The sequence below is a fragment of the Haemaphysalis longicornis genome, unplaced genomic scaffold, assembly GCF_048455015.1.
Source record: "Haemaphysalis longicornis isolate Haplotype H1 unplaced genomic scaffold, Haemaphysalis longicornis Haplotype H1 scaffold_3, whole genome shotgun sequence".
NCBI classification, from domain to species: domain Eukaryota; kingdom Metazoa; phylum Arthropoda; class Arachnida; order Ixodida; family Ixodidae; genus Haemaphysalis; species Haemaphysalis longicornis.
The window spans coordinates 218,476,535-218,490,989 of NW_027526335.1; the positions used below are offsets into that span (position 1 = coordinate 218,476,535).

Genomic DNA, 14,455 nt, shown 5'->3' on the forward strand with positions numbered 1-14,455 from the left:
AGATGGCAGCTGGAATACCTAGCAGTATTACGAAGCGCAAAATTGAAGACGTCGGCTAAAAACAATTAAGGAAGGGGACATTGTTTTATTATAGGACAAGTCACATCTAGCCCATTGCAAGCTGTGTAAAGTGTAGGATATTTCCTGGGAGGGGCGGGTTCGTCCGGGCATGTTTGCTAAAGACACCTGACAGGCAGTTGATCAGAAGACGGGTGGCGCTTTTGTACTCCATTGAGTTTTGCTACAATTGAATCCCGCGGGCGGGAAGATGAAGGAAACCAGGGAGAAGCAGCGAGAATGAAGATGTGAAGAGGAAGAAAGAAGTCACCTCCTGTCTAATTTTGTTGTTATCATCATCCCGTTTTATTATAAAAAAGGTTCTCCTCTTAAAGTCATTACGGCCTGTGCGATTTCTTCGTCTCACTCAGTTGTTTTGATACGGTTCCGTCTTCACATAGTGTCTTTACGCAGCGGTTTACTTCACCTTCAAACACACACAAAAAGTCTTGCCATTGCTCCGCAGCTTGCAGAGAAAATTAGACTGGTGCGTTATACTCGCCTTTGGAAATATTATTACTTGGCAGCAGGGGAAATAGGAGGAACCATGGAGGATGTGGATGTTGTATCTACATCATTCGCAAGACCGCCATAGGAAGCCCACTCAAGGTACGCACCAGCTGCTTCGTTGGATTCACCATCTTTTAGGTCATGACTTGTGAGGCACTGTCCACATACAATTTTTGTAGCAGTGTTATGGGCGACAGAAGAGTACGAGTAAGCAAGACACAACACCGCATAATCCAGCCTTTATTGCAACATCACATCACTTTTCCAATTGATTACCGTATGTAGTAACAGCAGTAACAATACAAATTACACATCGACGTAACAAAGTTTCACCTTCAAAATGGAAGAGGTCGGTGAGTTCACATCATGTGAACAGTTAGACAGTGAGGCCACTTGCCGTCAGACTTCGGTGACGCATATCGTGCGTAACATGTCGTGGTAAAAATACTTTACTGGACGACTGCGGAAGGGAGCTTAGGGAGGATGTTGACAACCCACTTACTCAAAGTACATTGCTCGGTGATACGAAGGCACGGCACTAACAAATGTTTCAGGATTTTATCGCATCTTAAGGTAGTGGAACATGGAACATCAAACAACTGAGGTCACCATCTACAGTGTTCCTACGTTTGTTTTGCTCCCGGAAGGTAGGTTTTCCCGACCAACATGATGACCCCTAAACTTAATTTGAATCGATACGATGGTCCTGCACGAAATGTATCCTATGCCTCCATTGTGTGTTTTCCATCAAAGCTCCAGTTTTGTTTTCACCAAACACGATGCTTGTAGTCTGTTAAGTCCAACTTCGATTAAGATAAAGACATCAAATTTTCACGTCTCTTTTATGTACGGTTTAGGAAACTTCGGTTTTTGTTGGTTGTTGGATGTTGAGAGACGGTGCATGCTTTGTAAAAAGGGCCAATATTTTGAAGTATCAAAAACCTTGGACGCGCGTTGAATGACCAAGTGCGGTTCTAGATATAGTCGAAAGAAAGTATAAAAGCTACTTTTCTGCAGTTTTGAAATCTCTCTAAAAAATTAAGAACTATCCCCCGTGCTTACATTTTCAGAGGATATTACACCTTGCTAAATCGTTTAATGCAACGCACAACTTCCCTTTTCATTCGTACGTGGCGCGTCTCTCTTAAGAATTGGGAATAACGCGGTCACCCTACAAACTCATGACGTCCACAGAAGTTGCGGCTTCTTTCTGTGGCCTAAGTGTGGTTTTTCAAAACTCCGCTAGCCTATCCTAGCATCGAAAGCCCCTTAAGTCTGTCGCCATGAAATGTCAGATTGTGACCTTCGGCGCCGGCTGGCTGAACGTCCGGAGACACCCATCTCAATGGTTTGGCAAATTCGGTCATTTTGGGTTATGCAGCAGTAGACGGATATGTCCAGGTATTTTTTTTTTTGAGGGAAGGAAGTGTTGACTGGAAAGAAGTGTTGACTGAATGACTATTGCCATCTGTCATTACGTTACCCTCGGTTTTTAGAATTTCAACTTAAACAATAATAGAAAATCAACACAGAATTTCTTATTGAGCACGCTATCTTATAATAGATCCATCCACCGCAGCAAGGTACATACTTTGATGGTCTAGTGAGCGCTCAGACATTGTAAAAGAGAATTTTATAACCTTAGCATCCTTCGATGAAATTTGGTTAAGTAGTGGCTGGGACATATTATACTGGAGAAAAAAGTGGGGCGTTTTATTGAAGTGTAAGCACAGCTCCTCGTATTCAGGGGAGCAGGATGACTAACAGGGCGTTGCCAATTACTCGGCACGGAGACTGCTGTGCCGACGAGCGAGGCGCGCGCCCCGAATATCTGACCAGCAGCGTAGCAGTGTCCCTGCCGTTGAAGCCCCCTGCAGGGTGATAAGAGTGAGCCGCCCCCATTCACGAGCATTTGTCCACCATTTTGGCGTAATGTTGGCCTGCCGACTTCTTCGGCCTAGCTTCTACGGCTCTCTCCTCCGGTGCCGCTATCATAAGCGCGCATCAAGTGAAATGCTCGGTGGCTACACAGGATGCCAGGCTTGACATCTAACAGCTGTAACCATATTTGTAATCCATACAATGTGCAACATTTTCCCACTACACCAAGTTCTGTTTCTCTAACCGACCTGGATACCCCTGCCAAGACACCCATTCGTTTAAGGAACAAAACTAAGTAACTTTACGTTACTTAAAGAGTTTAACTCAAGTCGGTAACAAACCTGTTTTCACCTTTCTAACAACCTGTACCTTGATGCAGCAGATGAAGGCTGTACAGGCCGCTGTGCCGTGCTTAACGGTAAGTATTTGATAGGACTGATGGGCCCAAAGTGCTTCGAAATTTGTATGAAAACTAGTTTTGCGCTGTATTGCCAATAGTGTGACAAATGGCCCACAGCATTACGTTTGCACAATATCTACTCGAAATTCCCACTCTTCCTTTAATTAAGCTTCCAAAGCCTTACATAATGGCCACAGTCGGTAGTTATTCTACTAGCGTGCAGGGTAAGAAGTGCGGAGACTAGATATCTTGTGCGGACATGCGAAACAAGTAGCACAAACATTGAAAACGTACGCTTTACAGGAACCGCCCAAATACATAGAAGGCGAAGTTTCGCACTAAACACACTCTCACCAAGGAGTACAATACGAAATAAGGGCCGGTTTGTACGTTAGGTCAGCGGTACCTTTGAACATTCACCCGCATGCCTTGCCTGCGTGTGCTTGCTACGAGCAACTGCTATCAACATCGCTGGGGGCCCATACATAATAAACATACCTTGAGAACTGTGCATAGCCTTGATCTCACTGCCGCTCGCCGGGGCCGAACTCGAAGGCCGTAAAAGCGGCCGCAATAAGTGAAGTTGGGAGGCCGGCAGTACTTTCTTTTCGATATCTTACACTTGTGCGAACGCACCTACCACGTTCTTGTAAATAGCTCGCTATTCCATAGTTGTGCCACTGTAGATTGTGCGTACATTTATTTGTCAGGTGATTGCCAACTCTGGCGTGGGTCTTCAGACAAGCCGTTATGACTCCGTAAGGTCGGATTCTTGCATTGGCTGGTGAGATTCGGTCAGATCCCAGGGCCTCGTCGATAGTCACTGTGCCCGTGATGACACTTGTCATCAGACCTCTTTCCCTCACACTTGTCGCGGTTTTACACCGGTGGACATTTTGTTTGGATTGTGCGTGCGTTATTTAAATTGATCGTTGAGTTGCCTAAATGACTCCAAGCTGTTCCCGACGCAATATATACAATGCCTGGATTATACATTGGGTGGACAAAGGTTTGAAACTGCCATAATTTAATCTACGCATTGCGAAACAACTCTTTTACTGAGTGTTCTGATTTTCTGTTACAATTTTTATGTAAGAATCAATACGCAGAAAAGGCATTTTCGAAGAAGCTAGGCCAGTTTGTTTGCGTGCATCTCAGGAACAGCGAACACATTCAGTTGGTATAACCGATAATCGCGGCGGATTTTGATAGCAGTTTCGTGTGACATTTCCAGAAGCAAATTTACTAAAATGCCTGAAACAAATAGTAGAAAGTTCGTTTTTAAAACTTCTGCACGCGTTATTTGTGCGATGTAAATTAAGCCAGTTGCGGCTGCAAACATGCGCGAGGGAATCGTCAAGGATTTCTACTGACGCCGACGCAGGTTGCTGTAGCCTATGCCTGTCAGGAACAGGAGGCGGAAAGGCGACACTACCCAGCTTCCTGGTGGTGAGAGGAAGGGTTTCAATGTTCCACTGCGGTACCTCAAGGTGCTTGGCCTGTTGTGAGGCAGGCAAAGCGCCGCGGCTTCATGGACTCCATGCGAATTCGAAAATCGCACTAGCAGGGTGGCGCGGCGTGAAAGCCTGTTCTGTGGCGCTGTTACACCTCGTAAAAACGTGGCGTCAACCAGGGGCCTTCGTTTGTGAAATGAATGAACCCTTAGCGTAGTCCGCTAACCCATCCAACGTGGGAAAAATGTTCAAAAAACTTGCTGGCAGCCCCCCGAGTGCAGATGAGTAACGCGGCATTCGTGTGACACGTTCGCCTTGTTTGAGGCGTCAACATTACGCGCGAGTGCGTCCGCAAGCGTGCAGCTGTCCCCACCGACAATACGGGCTCGCTCCCCAAAAAAGGCAGCACTGACCGCGGCCACGTGGCCGCATCACCGCGGCTAGCTCCTCGCGCTGTCCTTTCGGCGTCCCGCTCTGTCTGTGCAGTCACTGGCAACCGATTCCAGGTTGTCCTCCTCGTCCGCATCGTCACCGTAGTCGTTCACCAGGTCCGGAATGAAGCTCGGCTCGGCGAAGAAGCTCACCGACCCCGAGCGGGGGGAGGCGGAGCGGGGCGAAGGCGAGGAGCGCGCCGGGGAGGTGGAGCGCGGACTGGGCAGCACCCCGGGCGGCAGGTGCAAGATGGCGGCGGCGGCGCCGAAGCGGACGCGGCTGCTGCGCCGCGACCCGCCGGCCACGCAGGCCTCGGCCAGGCCGCTGGTGAAGTCGTCGTCACCAGACGACGAAGAAGAGGAGGAGGAGGGCGCCGCGCCCGTGGTGCGATGGTCTTCCTCGATGTTGTTGGGCTGCCTCGAGCTCGTGTCCCCCGAGGACGAGTCCCGCGAGAAGAAGGACGGCCTCTCGCCCGCGCCGGGCACCTCCAGGCGGGCCGCCCGCAACCTGGGGTGGTGGGTCAAACGTCTCAACGCGAACGCAGCACACAACGCACAGCTCAAGAAGAGTAAATCATACGAATGACATTGAATAGCACAATAGCAGTGTTCACTGGGTGCCATACAGGTTCTTTCAGCGTTATGATATTAAAAACAACGGCCGTAATTGCACACTGCTGAGTGCAATAGAGACGTATTGGATCAAAGCGCCACGCGAGGAGCAAGGTTTATTCACGGTGTACCGCAGCGTTTTACCCTACCGCTGTTAACAGTTCACAGCAGGCATGATAAGACACATAGTGGAAACAACGTTCCGCACTCCAAACCTTCAGCGCTAGTTCCTTAGATTTCCTTGGAATGGCGGAGCAATTCTTGGGCAAACACAGGGTGGGTTCACAGGCTTGAACAACAGTATTAGGCTCCGCTGAGTGAGCTTTAGAACTTCGGAATGGGGTTTAACATATTGGAAACAATTTCTGCGTCGTAAAGGCAAGCTTGATCCACAATACGCCCACTTTTTTCTTTCTCTTCTGGTTTTGGAGTTTTTATCCTGATATAGTGTCGCTTCTAGCTACAGACCACCTATATATTTTGTAACGGCAGTCATTCCTATCGGCTTTTAGCGCCACTATAAACATGATAAGGGCAGCACCACCATCTTCAACGGCATCCAGCCATGCGATCATCATCAGCCGTGAGTGGCTGCGAGCGCGAACTGTGCTACGCGGCAGATGAAAGTTGAAAGTTTATTGCGACAACATGTACAGGAATGGCTATACAGTTGTCGAGGGGGACGGTCAAAAAGGCTACAGGAAAAAAAAGCCTGAGAAGGTGACGTCCACCTCCCCCCTCCCGTTTTGGCACGACTCTGCGGGAAATGGCACGTAATTTGTGACAATAAAAATTACAGAAGAATGCACACAATTAACAACTAGAAAATCAGCATTCAGTTTTCAGAAACACACAATAATTACAATGAAAATTCCACTAGGAAATAACATACACGTCAGCTCTCAGATTTCAGGAAACAATAAGTAGAATTCAAGAATTCACAGCAAGAAAGAACAAAAAACAGTTCTCAGTTTTCATAAACAAACAATAATTACAGTACCAGATTTCATAGAGCGGAAAAAAATTACCTCTAAGTTTCTAAAAGAAACAAAAAGTTAAAGTACACGTTTTTTCATGTAATTCCAAAAGGTACATGTCTAATTTCTTTGAAATCCTTGTTCAGATTTAGCATTTTGTGCCATGGTTAAAATTTCGGGGTGACTGTTTAAAACGTTGGGAACCTGGTATCTGACGGCCGAACTAATCAATCGTCCGGACACCTGACTGGACCGCTGTAGTGGGGCCACTAGTTCCGTTTGATCAAATCACTTGAATGCTAACGTGCAGTTAACACATTGAAAATTATGTTTTTAGTGCTGGCCCATGTGACGTCACTCGCGCCGGTAAAACGTCACTGTGGCGCGAAATTTCAAAGTTCTTAAGTATTTCTGGGTTTTTTATCCGTTAAAAAACGTCTTTCGTGGCCGGAATGGAGCTGATTGAGGTGCTGAAGCCTAGCTCTTTCAGGTTAACCAAAGGTGTATTCTGTCCTTTCAAGTTAACCAAAGGTGTATTTTGTCCTTTCAAGTTAACCAAAGGTGTATTTTGTCCTTTCAAGTTAACCAAAGGTGTATTTTGTCCTTTCAAGTTAACCAAAGGTGTATTTTGTCCTTTCAAGTTAACCAAAGGTGTATTTTGTCCTTTCAAGTTAACCAAAGGTGTATTTCGTCTTCATGGACCCTTTTTTTTTCGCCAGCTTTTCCACTATTGCCAACCGTCAATGCGGCCGCGAAGCCGCAAGAATAACAAGATTGTGTGGCTGGAGCTTACAAGCGGCATGTGCGCTACCTACACAACTGCATTCGGTAAGCACTGTGTATCAGAGCCGGTTGGTGCACGTGACTGCTACGACTTACACCGCCACTTATACTTTGACTCAGCTACAATGAACGAGTTTCTGTGGAAAAAGTGCTTTCCGTCGCTTTGCGCCTGACCTGAAAGGGGGACGTGCATAGGCAAACAGATTTACCTTAAGCTGTCGATAATATCGTGCGCTGAGGACTAACTTTGGCGTTGGACCAATAGAGATGCCTGCGGGAGTGCTCACGCTACTGATAAAAGTAGCCGATAGAATCGATTCTTGCATCAGCGCTGCTCCTGTCTGTTATCTCCCTTTACTGACCTCTCTACGCGCTGTTTCAATATTACCGAATGGCTGTGAACGCAACTAAACTACAAAAATTTTTTAGTGTAGCGCTTTTACTACCCTTACTTGATCTCGCTTATCCGATTCCGTTCTTTAGGTACGCGTGGCCTTTTGAATGTGAGGCGCATAAAACTTTTTTGCGCGTTACTGGCGCACTTCTGTACATATGAAAACTTTTCTTATGCCGTAGGGCAATCTCTCGCAAAACAAGGCGTGCAGTGTAACTTGTGGTGGTCGCTACACTGCTACTGCCTCATGTTCCTCAGACCCTTTCTACGAGCAAGTGGGTACTTGCGGGCGGATGTATATAATACAGACGAGCGTAAAAATTAGAAGCCATTTCACTCTCTGAAGGTGGATGACGAAGGAAGCTGTATAGAATACATGTACCACGCGTGGTTAGAGATGGCATGCGTATTTATTTTTCTCATAATTTCGTAACTTAGGCAGCGCTCGTCGCTTTCTAATTTTTTTATTAAAATTCTGAAGGGCTAGAGCTTTATTTAAGCAGACAAATAGGGGGTTGTCCTCTTCGCTGCCGTATAAGCGAATTGATTGAAAGCAGAAGCGGATTTTGTGAAGATTACAGAGACAGTTATGGTAAATAACTAAAACTCGCTGTAATGAGAGAGTAGTCTTATAGTTATTTGTCACAGTTATTGTTAAGAAAAGTTTTGACAAAACAGCAGTTACAGCTGCTTTCGGTTCAGCATTCTATATGAAGTAAGCTTCCCTTCCAGCCGTTCTGCACAGGAACATGAAAAATGCAAGAGACCCTAGCCTTATAAAACTTCCCTTTAAAATCTTCGGTGTTTAAGAACAGGCTACGTATTTTCGTTCGAAATCATGTACACCTCAAACGCGCCAGCAGGGTTTCTTAATTTTAAAAGAAACTCGCTGCGCCCGCAGCTCGCTGCGGTGAGAAACACGTCGGTGAAACGAAGTACCGCGAAGCACAAGAACGGTGCCGCCAGGCGCAACGCGGCGGGGATGGATAGCGGCGGAAATCCCCGCATACCAAACAGGCTTTAGGAGGGAAATTTCAGGAATTCCGGCCTTCGTAGACCTGTTCGGAAAAAAAAGTTATTGGCACAATCAGACTCTCCAGGCAGAGGGATTTGGGAAGAGCCATGGGAAGTCTGTCATTCAGTCGGCCGATGGGCCTGTTGTTCCTCGTAATTGTCCTTTTTAGCATAAATTGATTTTCAGCGAGGCGTCTGTGCTAAATTGGTTGTTCAGTGTTTCTTCACCCACTGCTTTGAGCGGGCAGAATAGAGGGAACGGAGGGAAGGACTTTGTCCTGAGAGAATTGACGTCAGCAATAGAGGACAAAAAGCTGCGTACGCGCACGCACGTCTATGGCGCGAAGAGGTTATGAGGACCCAGATCAATTCACGCGTGCCCTCCGCAAGCACCTTCGACTGCACTGGGAAACATACGATTGCATTTTTGCACAGGAAATGATAGTGCCAGAGCCAGAACAAGCGAACGTGACCTGAAATTCGCCCAATGTCAACAAGCCATAGGAAAGTGTGGGCAATATATTGAACCTTCTTAACTAAGTTGTGTACCAAAGAAATACATACCTGGGTACTTCTCGAATAAGTGACATTGCAAATAGGCCAATGAAGCGGAGAAGAACCTTTTCAATTTCAACCGTTGAGTATGCCGTCAATTACGACTGCCTTGATCTAGGTTGGAATTCGTTTTTCCAGTCAGTTTTTTTTTGTCGTTGCTTTTCGGGCGCATGCTTTGCGGACGCACGCGTGCTTTCAAATTGCTGAGAGCAGTCGTTCCTCCCATCTTCAGCCCGGAGAGAGTCATCTGAGGCTCCAGCTATGAGCCGTTGGACATGGAAGAGTAATTAGAACAAACACCGTGCAATCCGTACTGTTTATCCGATGAATTACCGAGGTCAGATTTGGGCGAGGGTGAGCTCTACGCGGCAAGGCATTTCTCGCTACTGTTGCAGTGCTTCTGAGCTGATAAAATATGCACACCGCTTCATGGGCACCTCATCCTTCTGTGTGGCAGGTAATGCTTGATTTGGCGGCCTTCAGGTGCGAAAGAGAGAAAGAGAGTGACGGCGTACCCTCCTCCCCGAATCCTTCGGAGGTGTTCCTTGCGTCGCAGCCTGAGCGCCCGGTATCGCAGAGCGCATATCAGCGCCAGGGCGATGACCGGGAACGAGACCACTGAAGACAGCATCGGGATGAGCACCGGCGTGGGGTCCAGGGACACTGCGGCAATGGAGGGAACAGGCGAGAACGAATCAGGGCACCAATACGGGTTGTTTTTCCTGACCTCCCGACCAGATTATGTGGGTCCGGACTGCACAAAACAATACTTGCTGGTTCTCTACACTACAAAAAATCAACACCCAACGAACAGTCACGTGGGTATTCAGCTCAAATTCACCCGCACCCTTTGTGGTTCTTCGGAGCAAAACCAAATTATCCAGTACACAACATTTAGTTGCCTGGGAAAGAATCTTCAGTTAGGCCGTGGTTGGAAATACCACTGAAAAATTATCGGGCTGTGTATACCTGCTTGTGCACTTTAAATACGAAAGCTTATTTATAGCTTCCTCCGTCCAAAGACATCAAATACTTCCTCAAGGCTATATCGTACTTAGGTCTCTCGTTTTTCTGTCTTGGCTATGTACCTCCTCACTACACTATTGGCCGCCCGTGCTTAGGCCTTATTTTGCTACTTAGATGGTCAAGCCGTCTCCGGTACAAAAGAATAAAGGAAGCTTACACTAAAACACAAGACTGGAAAGTAGCGAAGCTGTACGCAACCTTCAAGGCTGTCACGACGGTTTAAGTCCAGGGTTGCAGCCGATTTTCCTCTTCTTCGCTGTTGCAACGACCTTTACTCCATTGTTGTGGCTATAAGTGTGACTCATTTTTTTCCAAGTGATAATAATTTGACATCACCTTGGAGGGGCGGACGCTACGACGTGCCTTGCTCGTTCCGAGCAGCTTCTGTAGCGTTTACGGCGAACGCTGCAGTTTTATACGAGGGCTCGGCATTTTCTTCGTTTTTTTAGTTGTCGGGCGACCGCCTCGAGGCACGCGCTCGCGTGCGCTCGGTATTTTCTTGGTATTTTTAATGGCGGGTACGAAACTGTAACGATTTGCTAGACAGCTTTGCTGGCAAAAGTGGGCGCAAATTTGACGTGGAACCATTTTCCATCTCGAGACACGGTGCGAACTACTTGGGCAGACAGACTGGCCTCACTTCAGGTTACTACGCTTCGAGAACAAGTGTTTTCCGTGGCTCAAGTTAACCTGTCCTCCTCAGGATCCATTACGTGCCTCTTCTCCCCACTCGCTGCCTCGTAAACGATGCACAAAATAGGCGCAGCTTAGTCGGCCACAACCGTTCGGACAGCCGTAACGTCGAGGTAGCTTGTACGCCTCACAGCGCGAGGAGACGGGTTGCAGTCACAACCAGATTAAAACGTAGCCGTTTAAATTCCGTGCAACCAATTCACTTGGTCACAAGAACCGTCCCAGATACTTGCTTTCAGTACAAGCTTTCCTCACTAACATCTAGTGCTTGCGCCACCGGCCATTTTCCTTGTCATCCGACAATAACAACTCAGGCTTTTTCGGCTCTTGAGGCACACTACGCTGCGGCATTATTAAGCTATCGGTATGAAAGTTATTAAGTATTAAGCTATCATTATTAAGCTTCCGCATTGTTACGCTATTAAGCTTATTAGGCCATAATATTATCTAAATGGCCATAGGAGTAGCCCCCAAGAGAACAGAGGTGAAGATTTCTACGCGTCCGCAGGACTCCAGGTAGCGTAATAAGAGCCCATACTTGCGCACGAAACGCAAGAGAGACCGTCACGACTGACGTCCCCGTCCATCTCTTTTATGTTTTGTGAGTAAATATGCGCTGACCGTGATTCTGAATACTGCCCGACAGCAACTTTTATCAAGGAAACGGCACGGATTTCTTCAGTAGGCCTCTCCGCCGTGTCGCGTTTCCGGATGTAATGACAAAACTCTTTTCCTCCAGATTGCCTATAAAAGTATGCAATACGAAGGTCTATTATTTTTTGTTTATTTCGTGCGTAAACATAAAGTCTGCACACAAGAATTGCGCTCTGAGTGGCACTCTCTTGAGAAATATAAGAACTACTAAACAGACAAAACTTTCGAGGTGAGGGCCTCGTTTCATTCTAGAATGTAATTACACAACACATAAAAATGTTGGACGCAGTTTGACGCAAAGAAGCCCAGAACACTCAAACAAATGCATCGGAGGAATTTCGAAGTTTGGTAGCTGCAGCCCGTTATTGTAGTACGAAACATATTCAATCATAGCATTTTAAATGCGAAAGCACTGGTTAAAATCCGGCTTTAAAGGTACAGAAAAGGGCTGATATTCCAAAAAAAATAAAAGTCCGGTCAATGAAGGCTTTGAATGATGCCACATTTCTCTGGGTAGCTACCATAGACGAAGTAGTAACTGAGTTGAAAGAATCAGTACATTTTCATTTGAGGGATATTCGAACCTGGTTCTTGTGAAATGCGAGACAAGAACGGAACCGTTGGACTACCACAGCTCAGATGAATTACAGCTGTCCTAGTAAATAGGTTGTGGCCCTTGATTTAAAAACGTGTTTTGGTGAAAGGTTTTGCGACATACAGGAGTAACTTGGCCGTTCAGTAAGCGAAGTATTCATGAAATGACCAGCAAAGCACTTTTACGACAATCGTGCGAGACTGAAGTACTTGGAAAAAGGCTGTTTGCTACAGTTTTGCAGAGACAATTGAAAAACTTCCCCAAAGACGACCCCTTCTTGAAACTGAAGTCTGAAGAAGTTGTGGATTACCTGAGACGGACAGACAGCTCCGGTTTCAGCTTGTTTTCTATTGATGTGTACTGCCTATTGTACATCGTTCCTCGACACAAGGTTTTGCTATAACAGAAGCGGCTTATGGGAATACGAAATTCGAAAATGGAGTAGGCATTCCCTTCATTAAGTTCTTGCGTCTTCTTAAGGTGTATGTGGACTGCTTGTACATTGTTCACCAAATGTCTTTTTTCTCGCAGAAATAAGGTGTGCCAATTGTTTTATGCATCGCAAGATTTATTCTCATTCGGGCCCCGAACTCTTCCAGTCGAGGCTCAGGATGAGCTTCCTGCTGGTACCAGTTGACTACCCGCTGTCGAAGATGCAGAACTTCGAAGGACTCAGCCAACTTTTCGTCAAGTAGAACACGGCGGTACCTTGAAGCGCTTTGGTAGAACGGCTCTGCAACATTCGCAAGAAAGTGTTGACAGAAAAAAACGAGTTCGTCTGTACGTTTTCAACATCGAGATGCAAGTCTTGCTGAGTTCAAGCAATGAATGCTATTAAGTAGTAGTACGTTTGTGTTTATTAGTGCAAGGGTGTCTACGACAAAAGAGCGCCAAGAGTCTATTAGGTGGTCCTTCACTGTAAGGTTCGTGCCTAAAGTAACGCTACTGAGTTGCTTATATGTATTCTGGATATCGTTTCCCGCTCATACTGTAATATTGAATCATGATTCAGTAAACGCTTCTATATAGTTCATTTTGATACGGTAACTTGTGCGAGAATATTGTGTTCGTGCGTGTGAGTAACTTTGTATTTCCACATCTGAAGCGCACAGTCTCCTGACTGCGCATTTCAAGACCGAAGTGGAAAGTGCCATATGGGTTGCACTTGCGTTAGACGAGTACCTAAGTTACAGTTAGACATGTCTAGAGCAAGGTGCTCTCTGAAAAAATTCATCGAGGAGTGTTTCTTTGGTTTCGTTTTGTCTCCAGATAATCCGCTGCGGGCAGTGTTCATATTCCTATAATATACGCAGTTCGATGTTATCTCTAAATTTCTCCCTTTTTTCGCCTCAAGATTATGCGGCATTATATGTTAATTAAAAAAATCAAATGTAACGTGAATGTACGACGCGTTCTAATGTTCGAAGGGAAACTGGAACGCGTTATTTTCGCATTAAAAGTACTTGTAAGGAAGGTGGAACGAGCTTTCATTCCTGTTTTTGAGGAAAGTGTACAACACTGGCTTCTTGTGACAAATTGAGAAACACAGGGGGCTGAATAACACGTCGCATCGGGACGTACAATGAGCGTCAGCTCAACAATGATCACTATTGATCACCTTGTGTGCATCAGTGTCTTGTTTTTTCTGGTACTACAATATCGGTACCAATCAAAGAAAAGTAAATGTTTTGCTGTCGAAAAGCATTATGTTACAATATTTATTGCTTTGGCACGGACCGGCTGCGTTCACACAGTTGTTAGAGAGTTTTAGCCCTCCGCATGCTCCATCTGTTCCGTTGGTACCCTCTCGACCGGAACCCGACTGCGCATTTGCGCGTTCGTTCCGGTAGGGTGGATTAGTTCCCCGGGCAGGTCCTCGCCAAGTCCGCACATTTGTTTGGGGGGTGGCGGGTGGAGGTGAACACGGTACGATCGGAACGAACATGCGGAGTGCTAAAACTCTCTATTGTCGCGGGCCGAGCCAGGCCGGCTTGCTAATATTGTTACGTGGCGGCAGGACAAATGGCGATGACGATGGTTGATGGGAAAGTGATGTATATACAAATAGATGTGGTTGGCGCATTTACAGTATGTGCGTGGGGCCCACGACAGAACTTGCGCAAGCTGGCGCCAGCCACTTAGGCGTCGTTGTCGTTCTTGGGTCAAGGAACTTTGGGGCATCGCCCACCAGATAGCGTAACAATGTTTTGTGTCTGACCTGGCCGGGACTGCTGTTATATTCACCGGCCCGGGCCAAACCACAGCCGGAATTTCTTCCCCGTCCACAGCTCTAGTGAGGGTACCTTTCAGAGAAGGAAGCGAGCGTCTTGGATTGGGGAAGAAGCAAGGGAGGAAGGTATCACAGTCCAAACCAAGAATTAAAGAGCCTTGTTTAGAAGGTGATCATTAAAACGCGAAG

General features: G+C 46.5%; 1 protein-coding gene across 1 annotated transcript in view; it reads right to left on the minus strand.

Annotated features, from left to right (window-relative positions):
• Positions 1–690: 690 nt before the first annotated feature.
• LOC144175985 (uncharacterized) overlaps positions 691–14,455 on the minus strand; it is a 35,640-nt gene continuing 21,875 nt past the window's right edge. Inside the window, exons 2-3 of the mRNA XM_077705061.1 lie at positions 9,584–9,731; positions 691–5,241 (exon numbers count right to left, since the gene is read on the minus strand). Of these exons, the coding sequence (XP_077561187.1) occupies positions 4,743–5,241; positions 9,584–9,699 (615 nt within the window). The 5' untranslated portion in view covers positions 9,700–9,731 and the 3' untranslated portion in view covers positions 691–4,742. The remainder of the gene's footprint in view (positions 5,242–9,583; positions 9,732–14,455) is intronic.